The sequence below is a fragment of the Blastomyces gilchristii genome (assembly GCF_000003855.2).
Source record: "Blastomyces gilchristii SLH14081 genomic scaffold supercont1.12, whole genome shotgun sequence".
Classification (NCBI taxonomy): Eukaryota; Fungi; Ascomycota; class Eurotiomycetes; order Onygenales; family Ajellomycetaceae; genus Blastomyces; species Blastomyces gilchristii.
Window position 1 is genome coordinate 1,134,656 of NW_003101671.1, and position 22,640 is coordinate 1,157,295.

General features: G+C 41.3%; 4 protein-coding genes and 1 pseudogene across 5 annotated transcripts; 4 read left to right on the top strand and 1 right to left on the bottom strand.

The window, feature by feature from the left end:
- Window positions 1-281: 281 nt before the first annotated feature.
- On the top strand, window positions 282-3,205 carry BDBG_05866 (uncharacterized protein; the record flags this gene model as incomplete). Its single annotated transcript, XM_031722341.1, has 3 exons — window positions 282-2,471; window positions 2,512-2,693; window positions 2,990-3,205. Exons 1-3 carry the CDS (start codon window positions 365-367, stop codon window positions 3,203-3,205), a joined length of 2,505 nt encoding a protein of 834 aa, XP_031579208.1. The 5' UTR covers window positions 282-364.
- A 1,957-nt stretch (window positions 3,206-5,162) lies between these two features.
- BDBG_17325 (chaperonin GroEL) lies at window positions 5,163-10,049 on the top strand (the record flags this gene model as incomplete). The annotated part of the gene is made up of 9 exons (XM_002623648.2): window positions 5,163-5,288; window positions 5,411-5,552; window positions 5,625-7,121; window positions 7,844-7,891; window positions 8,382-8,684; window positions 8,900-9,029; window positions 9,442-9,681; window positions 9,781-9,829; window positions 9,921-10,049. 9 exons carry the CDS (start codon window positions 5,163-5,165, stop codon window positions 10,047-10,049), a joined length of 2,664 nt encoding a protein of 887 aa, XP_002623694.2.
- Window positions 10,050-11,031: 982 nt separating this feature from the next.
- BDBG_05869 (cytochrome c oxidase subunit 4) lies at window positions 11,032-11,973 on the top strand (the record flags this gene model as incomplete). Its single annotated transcript, XM_002623649.2, has 3 exons — window positions 11,032-11,371; window positions 11,634-11,827; window positions 11,881-11,973. The coding sequence occupies 3 exons, from the start codon at window positions 11,032-11,034 to the stop codon at window positions 11,971-11,973; spliced, it is 627 nt and encodes a 208-aa protein (XP_002623695.1).
- Window positions 11,974-17,852: 5,879 nt separating this feature from the next.
- BDBG_17326 lies at window positions 17,853-17,941 on the bottom strand (annotated as a pseudogene). The gene has a single exon. The product of its transcript is annotated as a tRNA-OTHER (tRNA).
- Window positions 17,942-20,871: 2,930 nt separating this feature from the next.
- Window positions 20,872-21,409, top strand: BDBG_17327 (uncharacterized protein; the record flags this gene model as incomplete). Its single annotated transcript, XM_031725076.1, has 2 exons — window positions 20,872-20,895; window positions 21,071-21,409. 2 exons carry the CDS (start codon window positions 20,872-20,874, stop codon window positions 21,407-21,409), a joined length of 363 nt encoding a protein of 120 aa, XP_031579209.1.
- Between the last annotated feature and the right edge of the window lie 1,231 nt (window positions 21,410-22,640).

Sequence of the window (22,640 nt, forward strand, 5' to 3'; positions counted from 1 at the left end):
CTATAACCTGTGAGATGATTAATTCATTGTATTCGTGTAGGAAGAGCTAGCTATATATACATTACATATGAGATCACGTGTAGGCGGAGCGGTCGCTACGGCAACGCCACTAGGGTGGATGCTACAATAAATAATAAAGAGAGTTGTTGCCTGCTGCCACAGCTGCTGCCTGCTGCCAACAGAGGGGCTGTTGCCTTGCGTGCACGTGATCCAGACATGTACCTAGATATATAGGTAATCTCGCTCGCTAGTTAGCTTCTCCGACATTAATGAGATCAACCATCACAATCCCCCAGAGCATGCAATCAAGCCTCTTCAACAGCGAAAACGCGATTGTGAAGCCCGTTCCAAACACCGAGCCCCAATGGCCGACAACAGCTCATCTGATTACAGAGCTCTTTTTCTGCAAGCGGAAGAGGGGCGCAGGCTTGCGGAAGAGGGGCGCAGGCTTGCGGAGGAAGGACGAAAACGCGCGGAAGAGGGGCACAAGCTTGCGGAGGAAGGACGAAAACGCGCAGAAGAGGGACGCAGACTTGCAGAACAGCGCAACTTACCAACCACATTTCCCGAATTTATTCGTGCTTGCCATACCCTCCTCTCTATTCCGTTGAGGGTTGCAGCTTCATCCCGCTCTACCAAGGGCACAATACCGCAACCGAAGGGGAAATACTGCCCGACAAATCTTCTTCAATGGGCAGATTTGCCAGCCAAGCAGCAAGATATCTTCACCTCCGTCTGTAACTACCTAGAGCCCGTTCGAGGCGCTGCACCACGCCACTTTCCGCCTCATATAGCCCTAGAAGAGCTTTCCCGACGCATAAGTCATCGCCCACTCAGTAGCGAGCAGGATCTTGAAACTTATGAGCGTCTAGCGGTGGAAGATCACATTGTGGACATAATTGATGAGCTATGCAAAATACCCGAGGCTCAAAAAGAGTTTGGTCTGGGTGATGGAGTTCGTTTTGAAAATCATGCCAACTCCCTGGACGACGCTTATACAAATCAATCCGACTCTCAACGTGCCAGACCGGACCAGTTCTGCATCCACCGGTTGGACAACAACATGAGCACCCTACTCACAACAGTGGAATATAAGCCGCCTCACAAGCTCTCTGTGGAAAATCTTCGAACGGGCCTGCGACCCATGAATTTCTGGGAAACCGTTGTCAAGCCACGGACCATACCAATTAAGGAGAAAGAAAAATTGAAGTATAACGCACAACACATATCGGGATCTGCGGTGACCCAGCATTATCACACCATGATAGAAGATGGGATTCCGTATGCATACCTGACCAACGGATTGGCACTTGTCCTCCTTCATATCCCATACGAGGACCCTAGTACCCTTTACTATTACCTGTGCGAGCCAAATTTGGATCTGAAAGCAGAGGATAGCCGGGCCTTCGACCAACCGAAAACCGCACTCGCGAGGGCGTTGTGTCTTTGCCTGATGAGTTTTCGTTCGGCTCCCCGTGACCAAAACTGGCGGAATGCTGCGCGGGCGCAGCTTCATATATGGAAGACTAGCTTTGACTACACCCTTTCCGAGATACCGGAAGAGGAATTGCGACAGGTGCCTCCAGATTCTGAGTACACCAGTTCTGAGTATACGGGATCCGAGTATTTACCGTCGTCCCCTACGTCACCCCCTGAGAGCCGTCGCATGCCGACTCGGTCTCAGCCCGGATGTTCGCCGTCCGATTTGGGTCGTCACATGGAATCGACTGATTCTTCTGATTCTGATTCAAATCAAATGGCACCTGGCCGTAAGCGAGGTTTTAGTCAGATTACGTCGTCTCCACCGACTCAACGGGCTGGTCGGTCTGATTCACACAATGCACAAGGAGGCCGTTTCCAACAGAACACAGCGAAATTTTGCACTCAGCGGTGCCTGCTCGGCCTCTGCTCCAGTGACCTTTTGGACTACAACTGTCCGAATGTGACACGACACCAGCATGGAGAAAAAGTTGAAAGGCATCATATCAACGGTTCAACCCTACTGCGCCTGCTGAACCAGCAGCTAGATCATAATCTTGACCATAACTGCTGGCCACTGGGTAATCGTGGGGCGTACGGGTCATTATTTAAGCTGACCTGTGCGGAGTACGGCTATACTGTAGCTGCTAAAGGGACAACTTCTACCCTCTGGACGGAAGTTTCAGGTGAAGCGGAAATATATCGAATTCTTCAGAGGGTTCAAGGAGCGGCTACCACTGTCTTCGTCGGATCTATTAATTTGGCGAAGACCTACTTTTTACATGGTTTCGGCCAAGTGCGCCATATGCTACTTATGGCTTGGGGAGGTGACAGCATCGCAAAGCTTGAGCAGTGGCCGACACTGCGACAGGAAATCTTGAAGTCAAAGAAGGAGTTTCGTGCCTTAGGGGTCATCCATGGGGACCTTCGACCGGAAAATATGCTATGGAATGATGAGCTCAAGCGAGTCCTTTTGATTGATCTTCATAAATGTAGGTTGGATCGTCGACTAATGGAAAAATCGAAGAAAAGGCCCCTGTGTGGCATGGGGCAAAGAGAACCTAATCGGCTCGGGAGATTTTTCACAGAACCGAAGAGACATTCAGCAAAAAGTTAAGCAATGGAACCCTTACATCCGTTCGACGCGGGCGAACATCAAGGCAATGAGCCTGGGTTTCCATCCCGCCATTTGCAATAAGGCTCGCTCATCTCTTGTAAGCGTCAACAGCAGGCATAGAAGAGCATTCACCGATGGAGATTCGAGCAAGTACAAGAAAAAGGCGTTACACCTTTCGCGCTGGAAAGGATACTTTTCTTTCATCTACAACGCCTATTTCGACTCCAGTGCCTACAGAAGGAGGGCGTGTCCGAGCGGGTAGATATCTTCAGGAGTTGCGTTGAGAGAGCCCGCGGAATTTTAAGAGACTTCTTTGATGGATGCCGTAACGTGTACCTGAAGCTTATTCAAAGGAAGACCTCCGTTTTCGAGCACCACAATGACGAGTGGTAGAAGGTGAAGGCAAGAGACACCACACCGGTATCGGCAATCATCATGGATGAGAACAAAAAGAAGAAACTATTAGGAGGTATTGACAAATTCCTTGATGAACGTACTCGTGTTTGGTATGCGAGGCGCGGCATTGAAGCCAAACCTCTGTCGCAGAGCATCTGCCCCAGCTCCTCTAACGTCCGGTGTGAGGGGAAGAGCTTCGGTGATCCGGACTGAGAATGGAAGAACCTCATCAAAACGGCGCTTCTTGGGCCTCGTTCGTAACCAGGTTGCTGCTGATCGCGGATATGATGCGGACTGTTGTCCATTCAACAAGGCCGGAAGCTACGGTGCACTGAAGTGCGCCTTTCCTCCCATGGGTTCACTCTAGTTGCCAAAGGGGCTACAAGTGAATACATAAAGCCCCTGTTGCGTAAACGCAGGATATAGAAAAGCTACTCGCCATCCAGGGTATCCACGTACCTGTCTGCCTCGGTGTTGTCGAGCTTGAACCGAAATCCCTGTACTCCTATGATGGAAGAAGGTACACACTCACATGCTCCTGCTCAGCTGAGTGGGAAAGCCTATTATGGGCTTCCTCAGCCCATCAACATCTACCATGGTTGCTAGCTCTGTTCGGGCAATTCATCAACAAGGGATTCTTCACGGGGATGCAAAGCCGCGGAACATTATACGGAATGATATCTGTCAAAGCTCTAATGATAGTGGATATTGCGAGCATCGATTACGAAATCTTTGTCCACTGTTTCAACAAATAGTCAATGGAAGAAAAGGCGTCGTGGTATGAAAGAGAAAGCTAAAGATGCATTTGCCGTTGAGCTGCAAACTGTCCAATCCAGTCTGAAGAAGCTTGTCCGGGGATTAGGAACTTTAGAGCTCTGAAGCCATGGTGTCAATCACTCGTGTTAGAATTAGGAAACTGGTTTTATTCCCACTGTCTTTTCTTGCTCTCCTCAATCACTCTCTTCCTCTACTCTTATGCCACCAGCGTGCGTTTCCGGTGGAATGTTCTTGAATTCACTTTACTGTAACATGGAAATAATTATTTTACCACTAGTAATTACAATATTAGAGTCTCATTGACTGGATAAAATGGGAAGAGCACCAGTGAGTGATTTACATGCCTGATAGAAGACAGTATATAAGGAAGCAAGAATGCCCTGAAAGAGCACTTGCATCAATAGTCTAGAGTATTGGTTTTAAAGCTGTTCCCGTCCCCATATTCACTTACATCGTGGGGTTATGAGCTTGCTAGGAAGGACAAAAATGGGACAAGAAGACTCTTCTCTAGCTCTGAGGGTTCCATATCAAAGCCACAGCGACCAGAGATCCAAAAGCATACAGTCTTCGCAATATAACGAATCATCCGTAGGAAAGATAAAGCCCAGAAATTTTTCTATTCTAGAGCCCATAACATCGGTTCCCATGTTTACAGCTAGACACAAATATCCTTCTCCGAAACCCCGCTTCCCGAGCCTTGTTTTCGACAGTTTTTGCCTCGATAACGACGGTTTTTGGAGCTTCGACTGAGAGATCTAGATGCCTATTTGACCTCGTCGATAGCTTGGGTAAAAGCCCTTGGATCAAAGCCATTATCTGCTGTTCACACGAAACCAATAATCTCATCATATACGGTGAGTCCAAAGTGGCAGAATTGCCCTGCTGGACTGCGTGGAAGGAGCGCGCTCTTTACCGCAGCCTTGAGACTGCATGGGCTGTAGGAGATACTCGTTCCAACTAACAGCCTCCACTGGTGACATTCGGGGTGAGATATAGCTACTTGCTCATTATAGGACTCACAAACCCATCCACTGCTAATATCTCTTGTTGTTTCCTTGGGTTGGGTTGCGATACGTCCACGTGACTATGCTGACTCACTAGATCACATGACCTTTCTAGTTCCTTCCACACCTCGCCGAAAAGGGCAAGCGCCAAGAAACCTGGAGAATGTTCCAAAAGAAAAAAAAAAATAAAGGATTTAAAATTTCTACAACCTTCTCTTCATCTTCATCTTCATCTTCCTCTTTGCTTCTTCACTCGCTCCCTTCACCTCTTCGCTTATTCAATTCCTCCTCTCTGGCCTTCTTGTCTCGCGCGATTTCCTGGGTTTTGTTGCGCTGTCTCTTGTTCCTTCGCTATATTATAGCTTTAATATATTCCAAATACCAACATAATGCAGCGAGCTCTTTCTTCCACCTCCAGGGCTTCGGTCCTTTCCTCCGCCTCCTCCACACGCGCTCCCCTCTCGCGATTCCGTCCAGCTGGTTTGAGCCTGCAACAACAGAGATTTGCTCACAAGGTATGATTTTCCTGCTTTAATTGCATTTCACTGCAGTCAATTGCGGAGGATGTCTTCTTGAAATCTGTCCTACGGCAAATATCCAACCCAGGCGTCAATGCTGATGGATATGGCTGTTTTAGGAACTCAAGTTCGGCGTGGAAGGCCGTGCTGCACTCCTTAGGGGTATTGACACTCTTGCAAAGGCTGTCTGCACAACTCTGGGACCCAAGGGAAGAAATGTTTTGATTGAATCTCCCTACGGCTCCCCCAAGATCACAAAGGGTATATGTTCCCTGCACTCTCTTTTATCTTTTTAAAGACGACCCCGTCCAATTAACAAACCTGGATTTGCAGATGGTGTCACTGTTGCCAAGGCCGTTACCCTTCAAGACAAGTTCGAAAACCTGGGTGCTCGTCTTCTCCAGGATGTTGCGTCAAAGACCAACGAAGTTGCCGGTGACGGAACTACCACCGCCACCGTCCTTGCTCGGGCTATCTTCTCCGAAACCGTAAAGAATGTCGCAGCTGGATGCAACCCAATGGACCTCCGCAGAGGTATCCAAGCTGCCGTTGAGGCTGTTGTCGAGTACCTCCAGGCGAACAAGAGGGACATCACCACCACGGAGGAGATTGCCCAGGTTGCTACTATTTCCGCTAACGGCGATACACATGTTGGTAAGCTGATCTCCAGCGCCATGGAGAAAGTCGGAAAGGAAGGTGTGATTACCGTCAAGGACGGGAAGACTATCGAGGATGAATTAGAGGTTACCGAGGGAATGCGATTCGACCGTGGATACGTCTCCCCTTACTTCATCACCGACACTAAGGCGCAGAAAGTGGAGTTCGAGAAGCCCCTGATTCTCCTTTCTGAGAAGAAAATCTCCGCTGTCCAGGACATCATTCCTGCCCTTGAGGCGTCCACCACCCTCCGACGACCCCTTGTCATCATCGCTGAGGACATTGAGGGTGAAGCTCTTGCTGTCTGCATCCTCAACAAGCTCCGTGGCCAACTCCAGGTCGCCGCCGTCAAGGCACCCGGCTTCGGCGACAACCGCAAGAGCATCCTCGGCGACATCGGCATCCTGACCAATGCCACCGTCTTCACCGACGAGCTCGACATGAAGCTGGAGAAGGCTACCGCCGATATGCTCGGCTCCACCGGCTCCATCACCATTACTAAGGAGGACACCATCATCCTCAACGGCGAAGGTAGCAAGGACGCCATCGCACAGCGCTGCGAGCAGATCCGCGGTGTTATCGCCGACCCTACCACCTCCGATTACGAGAAGGAGAAACTCCAAGAACGCCTAGCCAAGCTCTCCGGCGGTGTCGCTGTTATTAAAGTCGGCGGTGCCTCTGAGGTCGAAGTCGGCGAAAAGAAGGACCGTGTCGTTGACGCCCTCAACGCCACCCGCGCTGCTGTCGAGGAAGGTATCCTTCCTGGTGGTGGCACTGCCCTCCTCAAAGCTGCCGCCAATGGCCTCGACTCCGTCAAGCCCTCCAACTTCGACCAGCAGCTCGGCGTCAGCATTGTCAAGACCGCCATCACCCGCCCTGCTCGCACCATCGTGGAGAACGCTGGGTTGGAAGGCAGTGTCATCGTCGGCAAACTCACTGATGACTTCGCCGGCGACTTCAACAAAGGCTTCGATAGCGCCAAGGGCGAGTATGTCGATATGATTGCGTCTGGTATCGTTGATCCCCTTAAGGTTGTCCGCACCGCCCTTGTCGATGCGAGTGGTGTGGCGTCCCTTCTGGGCACTACTGAGGTGGCTATTGTCGAGGCACCAGAGGAGAAGGGCCCTGCTGCTCCTCCAGCTGGCATGGGTGGCATGGGCGGTATGGGCGGTGGTATGTTCTAAACCACAAATCGTTTTTAAAGCGCTCCTCCCAGGTTACCCCATTGAGGTCACCCGATACCATTTTGCCTTGGCCAGGCAATAAAAATAACCACCTGGCTGAGCTTCCCAGGCGGCTTTTCATTTTTGGCATTTTCATTGTATGATTATGTTTTATGTATGGTGTGCGTGAGGGAGCGAAAATCTATCCTGTCTGTTGATGTATCTCCTTGTGATTGTGCGTCTTGATTAGCCATGTTCTCTGGTTCCCCTTTTCCATTATTTCCTCATGTAATTTTATGCGTGCCTGTCTTATATTACTTTTACTGTATCATCGGTTGGTGTTTTGTGTGTTTACTTCTATATTTATATATTTATCGTCATTTTCCTTCCTCAAATTTCACCTCCCTCCGTCTCGTCTCGTCTGTTCTGTCCCATGACATTATCGAATCTTCATTCTCTCAGTGCACCCTTCCTCCCCACCAACCCATCACAGCCAGGAACAGACGAGACAGATGGTACACACAGAAACCTCTCCACTCCTCTCACCATCGCGCACGCCGCTATCACACCCAACGCGCCTATTCCCTGTTGTTAGGATAGCTCCAGGATAGATAAAATATCGAAATATGCATGCTGAATCTGCTTTTACTGTTGAAAAAGTGATTCTATTCTGAAGTTTTTTTTCGGTTTCATCATTTTCTTTTCTTTGCTAGATTCATTCCTATTACGTAGTCTTCGAACTAAGACCACAATCCGCCGGAGGGGCAAATCGCGAGCCGGGTAGGTAGTTATAACAGCCGGTGACTTTTTTTAAAATTTGGATTTTACTTTATATTTCTATTCATGTACTCCGTATTTATTTATTTACTTATTTTACCGTTGGAAGGAATGTCACCCAAATTCAAAATTGATGATTCTGATACACAACAGATAATATTTCTGTTCTGATATGTGGCTTAGTCATGACGCACCCGTTGTCGTGTTTATGACGACAGCGGTGTGGGTAGCTGCCACGGCCCCGTAGACTCCGGATTTTCGAAAAAAAAAAAAAAAGGATGATGCAGCCTACGAAACTTCAGGCATCAGTAATTACTGAAGTGACTGATGGATTGACTGGCTAAATCCTGATACCTGCGCCCTGTGTCAAGAAAGGGGGAATGAATAGTAGGCATGTTGTGGAGGGTACCTGTTCTTGCTGCTACTCCGTACTGGACACATTTCATACCAGGCTGCCAAGGTTCTTCAATGCATGGGTCGTGTCGATAAGCAGCGGGTGCGTGTCCGCAGCCGCAGCCCCATGGCGGCATGGGCCATGCCATGGCAACCCACCCACTTCCCAACCCAACCCCACCAACAAAAAGGCGTCCCTCAGCCCCTCGATTCATTCCATCCATTCCATCCATCCATATCCATCCATCCATCCATCATCCGCCAAACATCGCTTCTTCTACACACCTCTCATCTACACTTATCTACCGCTCCTCATCCTCTCGCCTCGTCTCTACCCGCTCGCCTCTCCTCGCACCCTCTCGTCCCCTTTCGATTTCCATCTCCTCCTCTGCGTTACATAGGGGTATGTGCTTTCTCGCCGTGGTAGCGCCATCAAAACAACGGGCTTCTCTGAACCACCCTATCTTCGCCGCCCCGCCATCCCCCTTGGCCATTGTCTCGTGATGGCATTGGCTGCAAACACAATAACATACCACCTGCACAAATTCTTCACAAAATATCTTATACACTTCCGCAACGAGATTGCTAACCGCTCTCGATCTATCTATCAACATCTAGTCTTCACGCCCCGAACGAAGCCCGTTTTTCCCCCCTCCGTAATTTTCTCAGCCTCCTTGCTTTTAAGCACGAATACAATAAACTTGCCACATCTTATCCCATCCGCGTCACCAACTGTACAATCATGTCGGTAAGTGGAGGAGGAGGGGGAGAGAGAAGGGATTGGCTCTGTCCTTCTGCTGAGGCATTCTTTTTTTGAGTGGAATAAAGTTGCTGATATGAAACATGTATTTTGTTGTCGTTAGGTCTCCGGGTATGTTGGCTATTTTCCTCGTTCTTTCTCCGCTTGCGCTACAACCTCCTCTCTCCTGTCGTATAATAACTTCCACGTTTCATCTATCGTCCTGCTGGTCTACACCCAGAAACATACTCCAAGAATGACCCCCCCCCCCTTCCATTGTCAGAAATGGCAACATGCAAGCTTACCGCAATATCTGTCGATATAACACATAACCCACCCTGGTTCTTATGTTTTGACCAATTCTGCCAAGAAGACGAAAAATACATATGCTAACGCAAAGCAAACAATACCCCAAGTACAGAGTGAGAGTAGGCTCAGAGTGCATGAACGCAACCAACGAACTGCGATTCAAAGGCTTGAAATACATCATCTTCAAGATCTCGGACGACAAGACGGAAATCGTCGTCGAAGACTCGTCGACGGATGACGACTATGAAGCCTTCCGCACCAAGCTGATCGAGTCCAAGGATAGCAAGGGGAAACCCGCCCCCCGGTATGCGCTGTACGATGGCAAGTTCGATCTTGGAAGCGATGGGATCCGGTTAGTCTATTATCGCTCTCCTTCAAAGCAAGACGAATTGTCTATGTATATGTACGTACATGATGTAGAGCTGGCATATCTGATCTACCCGCTTGATAGAAAAAAGATTATCTTCATCTCCTGGGTCCCCAGCGACACACCCACCTTCGTGAGTAATTCCACCGGCCGAAGCAATAATATTTTTTTTTCATGATCCTATTCTTTTCCCCTGGGAAGTACTAATTAAGCTAAAAACGTAGTCGTCCATGATCTACGCCACCACACGAGAAACACTGAAGAACGCATTGAACCCGCACGTCAGCATCCACGCCGACGACAAGGATGAGCTCGAGTGGAAGAACCTGCAGGAGATTAGCGTGAAGAAATAGATACTCTAATTTCGAACTTCCGTCTTTCCTTGTCTTCCGTTTTTTTTTTTTTTTTTTGCTCTTGCGTTGCTACTCTGTCTTTTGATAAAGAGGTGAAGTACGGTGGGAGGAAGGAATCAAGGGAACAGGGAGAGATATCAAGGCAAAAGGAGAGAAAGGAGGGGGGAGGAAATAAAAAAGAACTGGAAATGGAACTGGAAAATGATACCGCGACGTAGGGAAGAAGAATGTGTATGTATGTTAAAATCATGCAAAGGCGTGGGAAATGGGAGCAGAGGAAGGGAAGGGGGCCACGTTGGATGATGTCAGGCCAACCCCAACAAGCAAAGCAAGGGCATACACATAAAATGTACTGTTTTCGTTCCACGCTCTGATTCGTTTTTCTTCATTATCCCTCTCAGCTGAACTTGAACTTGTTTGGATGGGATTCGTACTGGGCGATGGAGCCCCAGCGTTGCTCGCAGTTTAAGACGTGAATGCTTTGGCATCTCTTTCATGAGCCTGTGTTTTCTTTTCTTCTTGTTTGCGCTTAGTATTTTTTCCCACTGTGCTCCGTATATCCCATACATCCATATATTCAGCCATCCCCCAACTCACCCAGTTCCATATCGTTGACAATAAATACAAATCCATCAATCACCCTGTCCTGGCCTGTGTGTCCTTCCTGCAAATCGTACGATCATGGCAAGCCAGCCTCCCGCTGACTCAGCTTCGGAAGCAGCCGCTTGGCGCCTTTCCCGTTCCCGGCACCAACCCGCTTGCTTACCTAACCGTCCCGTTTGGGACCACAACGTCGACTTCAAACTTCATCGTCAATCAACAACTTCTTCTGCGCCGTCGTGGAACTGCTCTGTTTGCTCTCCCCCCATTCCGCTCTGCTGTATATCTATCCATCTGCCAGCCATTGGGCCTCCCCCCTTCAACAATCCCCCCCCTCTGTACCATTGACATCCCTCCCCTCCCCGGGCCCCTCCCAAAGACAATGTCCTTCCGCACAGCGCTGCCCAGAAGCCTCGCTTCTGTAGCCCGATCAACAGCAACCACTGCCCGTGCCTACCGCCAATCCCCCTCCAGCCAGACAATAGGAGCATGCCTCTACTCCTATCGCCGTAGCAGCAATTGCTCGATGGCCAACAAGAGCCAACAGACCCGCTCAATGGCTACCACCACCGCTGAGCATGCAATTGCCAACCCGACTCTGGCTGGCATCGAGAAGCGCTGGGAGGCCATGCCGCCGCAGGAGCAGGCTGAGCTGTGGATGCAGCTGAGAGATCGGATGAAGGTTGATTGGCATGAAATGACCTTGCAGGAGAAGAAGGCGGGTATGTGCTCCTGTTCTCGACTTTGCTTTTCTTTTTTTTATTTTTTTCTATCATGTTTTTGATTTTCCTGTTCTGGGCTTTGGGCTTTGGGCTGGAATTTCCGCAAGCCGGTTTTTCCGAGGAGATTATGTCAATATCGTTTCTCCCAGCGTTCAATTGATGCCATATCAGCCACCCTTGCTTTCCCTCCCATCCCCTCCCCACGTTTTTCAAACCTTAGTTATATATGATATGCACAAATACTAACAAAAACCTCTCCCAGCCTACTACATCGCCTTCGGTCCCCACGGCCCCCGCGCCGAAACTCCCAAGGGCGAAGGCCTCCGCGTCTTCGTGCAAGTTATGAAATACCTCGTCATCTCCGCCGCCTTCTTCTTCACCGTGCGCGCGTTCGCCAACCCGCCGCCCAGGACGATGACCAGGGAGTGGCAGGAGGCTACGAATGAATATGCCAAGGTGCGTCATCAACAACTCCTTCTACAAACCATATCGTACTAATCCACGCACAGAGAGAGAAAATGGACCCCATCACTGGTATCAGCAGTGAAGGCTACACGGGCAAGGGCCACATCCAGAGCCCCCCGGCTAAGAAGGAACAGTAGTTAACTTTTTACCCACTTTGTCTCCCTCATTTTCTTCCCCCCCCTCTCTCCTTCCTCTCCCCCATTGCCCACCTCCTGTGTTATATTATTTGACTCTCTTCACCTCCCTCTCCCCTTCCCCTCTCCAGGCGTCATGAGTGGAGAAAATTAGGGGCGCTTTCTTTGGTAATAATAAAAAATTTGAAAAAATATATTTTTGATTGAAAGTGAGAATGATTATTTCTTTCTTTCTTTCTCTTTTTTCTTCTTTCTTTCTTTTTTCCCCTTCTTTCCTTTACTTTGCATATATTTTTTTTCTTTTCTTGTTGTTTACATATATTATTACATTACCAATAAGACGTGTTTCAATATAGGCTCCCTTTTTTTTTTTTTTTTTTTTTTTTTTTTTTTTTTTTTTTTTTTTTTTTTTTTTTCCTGCCCAGCCCTACCTACTACTACATTCATACATTATTATGTAGCTACTATGAACATTTGGGCAATGTTCATATACCTTTCACCTCACGTAAGTTACGTCCCCAGATTATTTGGATTGGAAATGTTGATTTGGCTACTATAGACGCGGGAATCGTGATATTCATAATTTGAGGCCAAAATGATCATAAAGCCATTGAAGTCCGTAGGATACCCGTAAAATTAATTACATTGAGTTTTCATGGTTCATCAGTCGGTGCAGAGGTACTCCGTAGATGGTCAGTTTTTGCCCCATTTGTGATACAGCCCAGTCTTGAAGCAATTTAACAATCAAGTCATGGCCGCCGGCAGCTGCACAGTCAAGCGCAGTCAAGGGGTTCTGAAAACCCTCAACGACCACTGTCCCGTCAATATCATCATCTCCACCCTCATAACATTGGCGTAGCAAACAAAGTACAATTTCGTCATGGCCGGCCGTGGGTCTTAGGCTGCCCTCTGGCTACTGTAACGGTGAATGCAAATTAACATCGATTCCGGGCCGGCTCAACAAAAGAGGTGTGATAGCCTGAAGCCTTTTTCTCCGCAGCGACAGATAGTAGAGAGAAGCTCGCTGAAACATGAGGGCTGTTGACATGGGCACCTGAGGAGGCGTTTTCGGATCCGGTGTTGGGTGGGCCACGGGGCAACCTGACCTTCCCCATTGGCATCAGCACCAGCAGCCCCTCGAAGCAAACGTTGCACTATAGCTTCATGGCCTCCAGCGGCTGCAAAGGCGAGGGGACGGCGATTATTGAGGTCAATGCTCTTACGACGCGGCAGGGGCTACCGCGCCGCAGTTGATGTTAACATCCCCACGCCCCACGAGAAGCCCCAAAATGGCATCATGGCCATTTGAAGCTGCCAGATACAGCGGTGTGTGTGCCTATATTCATCAGACACGAAATCCGGATCGGTTTGTTCATGATTTCGTAGCTCCTCGACCACGGGTAAGTGGCCATTTCTCACAGCGGTTTTGGAGAGCTGTATGTATATCCAGAGGAGTCAATTTCCTGTATACAGAGTTTACAGACTGTCAATTCCAGCATGACGCAATTGAATTCCTGGAATGCTTGTTCTCCAGGCTAACATAATAGATTTAACTTTCATGTCACAAAATCTAATTAAAAAAAGACTTATAAACTGGCTTATTAATTGAAGTGAGACATCAGAATCAAGTCATGAAGTTATTTAATTTGATATTAAACTGAGTGAAAAAGAAATGAGTGAAAATCCTCTTCTCTCTAATCACTATAACTTTGAAAAAGCTGATTGAAAAGCAGTTAAAAAAAATATAAAACTGCTGAAATCTGAAAAATAGAGTGAGCTTTATTAAAATCTGAGTTAAAATATTACAAATAAAATACTTAAAAATAAAGTAAATCTGATTATATCTATTCTTTTAATAAATATTAAAGAAAAGATTTTCAAAAGAAAAAGTTTCTCTGAACACTTTTAAATTATAATAAAATAAAAATATTATTTTTAAAAGAAAAGAATTAATTACTGTTAAAAAAAATTGAAAAAACAGCTTAATAATTAATAAAGAGTTTAAAATTATTAAAAATAAATATTTTTCAGATATTAAAAAAGTTAAAATAAACTGTTAAAATAAATTTCTTAAAAAAATATAAGAAAAAAAAGTGTTTAAAGCTTTCAATTATATTAAAACAAGAAATATAGAAAAACTTCAAACTTTAAAATGAATTATATACAGTAAATTGTTTTGAAGAAAAATATTAAGCTTTTACAAAAATTCTCTTTTTAATGAAGATAATATAATGTAGTAATTGATTATATTATTAAGATCTATCTATTTGTCATGCTCCCGGCCGCGCCAAGACTCTGTTGCGGTTTCACACGGCTCATTGCTTTCATGTGAATGATTTCTTTCTATCTGAATCAGTTTTCAACCACTCTATAACATCATTCAGATATATCATAGAAAGATTCAATTGATAAATATGAGAATTCTGCTTCTATATAAGATCAGCAGATTGCTCTTTCTTAATAATAAGATGCTGCTGAGGTATCACTTCAGCTATTCTCACTTATGAAATGAGAGAAGAGTATCTGCTTATTATCTATATAGAATAGCTAGATGCTGACTTCTTATTAAAGAAGTCAGTGATTTGTTTTTCTTCTACTGAAATATATATAAGAGTTACTGTGTGTTTCATACAATAGTCTTAGTATACTAAGTATCATATCTGTGATATTCTTGTAATAACTCTGTAGTCTATGAGCTCACTATTTAAGCAAGATAGTCAAGCTCACTTATATAACTTCTTAAATAACTATCTCTATATAATACTGCTGACTAGTTATCACTTCAGTTCTGCTATGTTATAATTTGAATCACTTAATCTGATTATATATTTGAATCAGTTGAGCTCTAACAGACTGATATAATCTTATACATTTATACTGAGACTGACCTGATCTCACTCTCTGAGAGAAATACTACACTATTCTCTAGAGTGTATACATCTCTATCTCAGCAGAAATTCAAGATTTCTGAACTCACTGCATATTTTAACATGAGCTTTTCAATCACTCTATTATCATCACAGCCTCTACACACCTACATCTATTATAAAGATAGAGAGATTAAGATCAGAGATTCTCTGAGATATAAGAGAAATATCTTATCTGAATTTCACAGCTTTATCTGTACTCTTGAACAGAAATTCTGCCTTAATCTGAGTCAGTATAATACTCATGAGATATAAGTAATATACACTGTCAATCTTCTTAAAGACATCTCTATGACTACTTGAATTATTAAGAAGAGAGAGCTTGAGTGTATTAATACTATTATAACTTAAAAAGAATTCAAGAACTTTCTACTGAATCAAATTGAAGATCACTGTAACTACAGCTTCATAGCAGTACAGCAGTTTAACTTATTATATTAATAAGATAATAAGAATTCTTTCAATTTCAATGTAAGATTCAAAGAATATTGAGAGGAATTAACTGATAATTTGAATCAATTAAAAACACAGCTTTATCTTATAAAGCTGACTTATAAGATATGAATAATGATATTATAATATCAGAGTTCATTAATTAATTACACTGAGCTTGTTAATCTGACTTTCTGAATCTATTTGAATAATCAATTCTCTGAGAAAAAGATTAATAAGATCTCTTCTAAGTAATCAATAATGAGATCTAAACAGTGCTGTGATAACTTCAGTGCAGAGAAAGTAAAGAAGAATTTCAAGTATTCTGATTCTTCACTCACTGTAAAGAAATGTTAAAAAAGATTTGACAAAGATCTCTATTTCAACTGCAGAGCTGATAATCACTATATCAGTAATTATAAGAAGCTGAAGAAGAGAAGAAACTGAGAAGATATCTTCTCAAAGTTAACTTCTCTTCTGATAAACATATTCATAAAAGATAAAGAAGAGAAAGAAAAGAATTAACAATTCTCATATCTCTGAGTTCATGTTATGATTACAATGTATACTCTGAATAGAGAGATATCAGTGAGATGTCTACTTAACTTCAAAGTGAATACTAACTTCATATTCTATTTCTTTTCTTTGATGAAGAGTTGAAAGAAGATAGATCTGTCAGATCATATGAAATTTACTAATGAAATAAAATATCATTATTTTGACATAATTTAAGCAAAGTGTGTGATCACAGACTTAGAAGAAATCTTTAAGAAGAGCAGTCTGCTTCTTCACACAGTTAATATTATAGATAAGAATGTCATTCTAGATCTTCTATAATTGAGAGAAAATAATTCTCTTATTGACTGAGTCACTCAGATATGACAGTACTGTCTCACTGATGAAGAGACAGTAATAGAGAAATCTGAAGAGTTTCATCAGAAGAATCTTAAGAAAAAGATTAAGTTAATATACTGCATAGTAGATGATTGAGACTTGAGAACAGATAGAGAAGTCATCACTCTCACTACAAGATTAGCAGCAGTATTCATCATTAAAGATGAATATATATGATATTTCTTTACAGATTTTAAGAATGTCTTTTCAGAAAGAGAAGCAGTGAAGTTTCCTGATATCAAGATATGATATAAGATTTGTCTTAAAGATGATGTAATAGTGCTGTACAGGTCTCTTTATAACTTGTCTGTAAAGAAATTGAATGTTCTGTGCAAATATCTTGAAGAAGTACAATCAAAGAACTGAATATATTTATCAAAGAGTTCAGCAGAAGTGTCTATACTCTTTGTACTCAAGAAGAATGATAGACTACATCTATGTGTAGACTACAGAGGCCTCAATAAAGTGATAATTAAGAATTACTATTTATTACTGTTAATTAATAAGATAATTAATTGATTATCTGAAGCAAAGATGTTCTCAAAGATTGATATACAGAATGTCTATTATAGAATCAGAGTTAATGAAGATGATGTTTGAAAAACAGCTTTTTATACCAAGTACAGCAATTTTGAATATCTTGTTTTATCTTTTAATCTTTGTAATGCTTCAGCCATCTTTCAGGCCTATATAAATGAGATGCTGCAGGGCCTTGTTAACATCTTCTGTATAGTATACTTAAATAACATTCTAATCTTCTCAAAAACAGAGAAAGAATATAATACTCATGTTTGAGAAGTGTTAAGTTACTTAAGACAGTATTAACTCTATACAAACACTGAAAAATGCTCATTCTACATGCAGAAGATTGATTTCTTAGATTATATTATTAAGATGAATGACATTTCAATGAATAGAAGCTGAGTCTTCATCATTGAGAACTGATCAGTGCTGCAGATGTACTGTGAGATGCAGATGTTTCTAGAATTTGTGAATTTCTACAGATGATTCATCTATACATATTCACAGATTACTGTTTCTCTTACAGATCTGTTAAAGAAAAGTGTGAAAGACAGGAAAACAGAACTGTTTATTCTTACTCAAGACATCATACAGGCATTTGCAGAATTGAAACAAGCTTTTACAGATGTCATGATACTGAATCACTTTAACTCTGACTTACTCAGTCAGTGTGAGATTGATGTATCTAAGAATGAGATCTGTGAAATCTTTTCACAGTTGATATTAAAGATCTTTCAATATTGAAAGAATCAGAAAATAATCATCTCTGAGAAAACAGATAATGAATTGTCTGTAAGAGAAGGCTTTTTCACAGAGTCTATAATTATTATTATTATTATTATTCTTTCATTATACTCATATGCAAGCGGAGCTTATGATGAGTCCTTGCATGATGTTAAATACAGGTCAAGTGTTGATTATACAGGAGGAAATACAGGTGTTGAGACCACACCAAGATAACAAGAACATAGGAAAATACAAAGGAGTGACAATTAGATACATGCGATAATAACTTCTCAGCCCAGGAACATAGAGCAATTCATTGAAGTGATTTGTACACCTCTGTATTTATTAGAAACCTGAGGTGCTTGAGTTCCGGATTTAATGTATCCCCTGCGGGTTTCGAACCCACGCGCCTTGGTTTCCCACGCCAAGGCGCTACCGGGTGGCCGCATTAACCATTCGGCCACCGGGGCACAGAGTCTATAAGACACTGTGAATAAAGATCAGTGATCTTCTTCTTCAAGAAGTTATCACTTATATAGAGAAGATATGATATTCATGATTAGAAGATATTAGTAATTATTGAATTCTTTAAGATCTGATAACATTATCTTCAGAGTAGTAAGTACTCAGTGCAAGTTCTCACTGATTATACAAATCTGCATTACTTCTTGATAATAAAGAGCTTGATAGAATGTCAAGCCAGATGAGCAGAGCTGCTTTCAGAGTATGATTTCTATATCTGATACTGTTCAGATTAGCTTAACCTTGTCAACACACTGTCTAAATAACCTGATTATAATATTATTGATGTGAAGAAGAATTCTATAAAAGAATCTCTGTCATCACTGTAGAAGAAGCTGGCTGTAGAGAGTTGAGATTCTCTGAAGCTTGAGAATGACACTGAAGAGACAGCTGCATGACTCAGTATAAAAGATGAAAGAAAATCCAGATTCTCACAGAGAACTGACACTGAAGATCATGAGCTTCTTATATTATATCTTACAATTATTGAATTGATAAAGAATGAAACAGTCTACAATCTTTCAATCTAACTACTTTTGAAATTCATTAATAAGTTATAGAAGAGAGATGTCTCTACTGCAGCTTGAATTCAGAAGTTGAAGAAGAAAGAATTCAGTTTAAACTTGAAAGAGACAGGCTCTGAGTGAGATGATACTGCTAAGAAATCAAGTCACTGATAACTAGAAGAATATGAACTTCTACTGCTGAATAATTTAGTCTTCATCTCTTATAGTAGAGCAGTGTGTTAGAAGTTATTAAGAATTCATCATAATAATTCTCATGCAGAGTACTTTGAGTTAGAGAAGACTGAGAAGCTTCTAAAATATAAATATATTTAAGATAAGCTTCAGATAGATATCAAAGAGTATGTTGAAACTTGTAATATCTATCAAAGAATAAAGATTCTGTGACATAAGTAATACAGTGAGTTGATATCACTATCTGTTTCAAAGAGCTTATAACAGAATCTATTGATGAATTTCATAGTTGATCTGCTGAAGTTAACAAGAGTCAAAGAATATAACTTGATTTTAATCATTATTAATCACTTTATAAAGATAATCAGATATATTCTTACTTATAAAAAGATTAAAGCCTCTGAATTAACTAATCTATTTTTAGATATCATTATTTGTGATCACAGTGCTCTGAAATCATTGATAACAGATCAAGAATTTCTCTTCATCAGTAAATACTGATCAGCTTTTTACTATCATTTTATAATAAGATGTTTTCTCAGTACTGTATTTCATCTGTAGACTGATGATCAGACTGAATATTAGAATCAGATACTAGAACAGTATTTTTGAGTGTTCTATTCATATTATCAGAATAATTGACTCAAACATCTTCTGATTACTGAATTCATATATAACAATGCAAAGAATATAATCTTAAAGATATCTTCTTTCTATACTTATTATAAATATAATTCTTTATTACTCAGTGACATTATAGATAATGTTTTAAAGAGAGAAATAGACAGTCAGAATGTCAGACAGATACAGAGAATAAAGTATCTCTCAGTATCAGAAGTAAAAGTAAGATTAAAACTTTTAAATAAAATTTATAAGAAGATAGTGAAAAGCATTCACTATATTCAGAAGTAATAGATGAAATACTATAATTGAAAACATCTTTCAATGAAGTTCTTGATAGAGAATTAAGTACTACTTTCAGTAAAGAATATCAAGATAATAAGACTATGTAAGAAGTTCAGTGAGTGATGACTAGAACTTTTCTCAGTAATAAGAGTGATGAGTAAGCAGATATATAAGTTAAAATTACTCACAGAATTGAAATCAATTCATTCTATTTTTCACATTTTCTATTTAAAGCTCTATAAGCAATGCTCTGAAGCAGAGCTGTCTTGATCAGATAATATCAAGATTAAGAGTGATACTGAATATCTTATAAAGAAAATATTAAATAAATGAATATATTACAGCAAGCTTCAATATCTTATTAAATGAGAAGAATATTCATTATCAGAGAATTTATAAGAATCATTTAAGTATTTGAAAAATGCTGAGAAAGAGATTGCAGACTATGAGATAACTAGTAGAGACTGCTCTATTATATATCAGAGATATTAAGTAAGAAATACTATTTAAAAACTTCTCATTTTTCTTAAAGAGTTTTTTAGAGATAATTTTACAGTGATAAGTTAGTATTTTGTAGACTCTATAGCACTCTTCTTCTATTTTCTCTTAAAGAATTTTTTAGAAGTTTAATAAGACTACACAAGTGTAAAATTCCTGAAGTGATTAATAAGAAAAGAAAGAAATATTTGAAACTAATAAAAAGATTAATATTAATTGATCTGTAGATCACTGCTAATTTAATGAGACTGCAGCTCACTGAAAAAGTAAAAAGAAGAAATCTCAGAGTCTACTTATCAATAATTACATCTTTATTAAACTTATTCTTCACTGTTGAAGTCTTCAGTACTGATATCTTTATCTGCTGAGAAGTTAGTACTGCAGCACTGCAGAAGAGCAGGAGAAATGCATGAAATATCAACTTATTAACTTATAAAGTATTTCAGTCATCTACTTTAATTGAAGTGAAATTCTCTTTAATCAGTGATGAATCTTCACAGTGCTTTCAACAGTAGTACTGACTAATCTCTTCTTAGAGTCAGTCATTCTAAGATGTTTTTTTATCTCAGAGATTCACACTTTCATCTTCTTTTACAGATAAGTAAGAAGGATCTTCTCAGTCTTGATGAAATTTATCAATACTTAAAGCTCTGAGACTCTCACTCTGTACTGCTTGAGTATCTGAACTTCTTGTCAGAACTGATATGATGTCTTCTTGTAGAGTAGATAATACTTACAGAGAGATAGAAGTTGTTATTACAGATATAATGAAAATAATGAGAGTGAAAGAAGAAGTAGATGTATAAGATTTCTTTCTTCTTCAGCTGCTTAACACAGTGTAAGTAAGTAGTGATATCAGTCAGAGGCTGCATCAGAGCCTTCTCACAGAGAGAAGATAAAGAAACTGTGAGACTCTGTGAACTCAACTCAGCAGCATTCTGAGCAGGGCTCAGGTGTGTGAGAGGGGAACTACAGATTGAGCTTCTCAGAGTCACTGTTCCTGAAACCAAGCTCTTCCTGGGTTCCTCTCTGAATGACCACACGGGATCATATGCTACTGTATTGACTGGGGGGGGAGGTGGCGTTGCAACAGTGATGAGGGAGGTAGGGAACAGACTGGACACAGATGAACTGATCAGCAGAAGAGACAACACCTCACTGCAAGGCACAGTGACTACTGCTGCAGCTGCAAGAGAAGCAGGAGAAGAGGGAGATATGATAATGAGAGTGATGCTCTCACAGCTCATTGACACTGCTGTCTCCATCTTCAACCTGGCTTTCTTGGCGGTCATGGAGGCTGCAGCTGCATCATGAAGATGTTTATTACTCACTAGAAAATGTCAGAATAAGTTTCTTATTGTCTCTCAAGAATGATGCTCTCATGCACTCACTATTACAGATAAGAGAAGAGAAGAAAAATGTGTCACAGAGAGAGAAGATCTTTTTGAAAAAATCCTGTCACTACTGTTAGCTTTGTCTCTAAAATACATCACTTTTACAGAGAATTTCATATATAGAATGAAATATGTTAAGAGATCTGTAAGTCACTTATTAACTACATTTTTCACATTTCAAATTGATATATAAGAAACTCACTTATCACATATTTGATTTGAATGAAGATGGAAAAAGAAAGATCTATACAGTCAGCAGAATAACTCATCTATTTCTTTATACAGTATATATACTATCAATCAGTTAGTAACTATTACTATATAACAAAGATAATTTCTAATCTGATAATCTTGAGAACATTGAAACTATACTCTTAAAGAGAAGAGTATTGTCATACTTCTGACTGTATCAAGACTCTGTTACAGTTTCACACAGCTTATCACTTTTATATAGATGATTTCTTCTCATCTGAACTAGTTTTCAATCACTTTATAACATTATTCAGATATATCATAGAAAGATCTGATTAATGAATATGAGAACTCTGCTTCTATATAAGATTAGCAGATTACTCTTTCTTAATAATGAGATGCTGCTGAGATATTACTCTGACTATTCTCACTCATGAAATAAGAGAAGAGTATTCACTCATTGTCTATATAGAATAGCTAGATGCTGGCTTCTTATTAAAGTAGTCAGTGATTCATTTTTCTTCTACTGAAATATATATAAGAGTTACTATGTGTCTCATACAATAGTCTTAATATACTAAGTATCATATCTGTGATATTCTTGTAATAACTCTGTAGCCTATGAGCTCACTATTTAAGCAAGATAGTCAAGCTCACTTATACAGCTTCTTAAACAACTATCTCTATGTGATGCCGCTGACTAGTCACTGCTTCGGTTCCGTCACATTATAATATTATGCAGTCTTTTATATATGTAGATATTTACTAAGTGATCAGTGAACATCTTACTTATATAGAAGTAGTCAGTCTGTAGAGAGAGAATTCAACACCTTTCTTAATCACTACTCTATTAAGTAAATATTTATAACTCAGCAGAGCAGTTCTATAACTAGAGAAGAAATATTATATACAAAAATAGTAGTGTCTTTTGTCAAAGATTTTGTGAAGAACTAATAAGA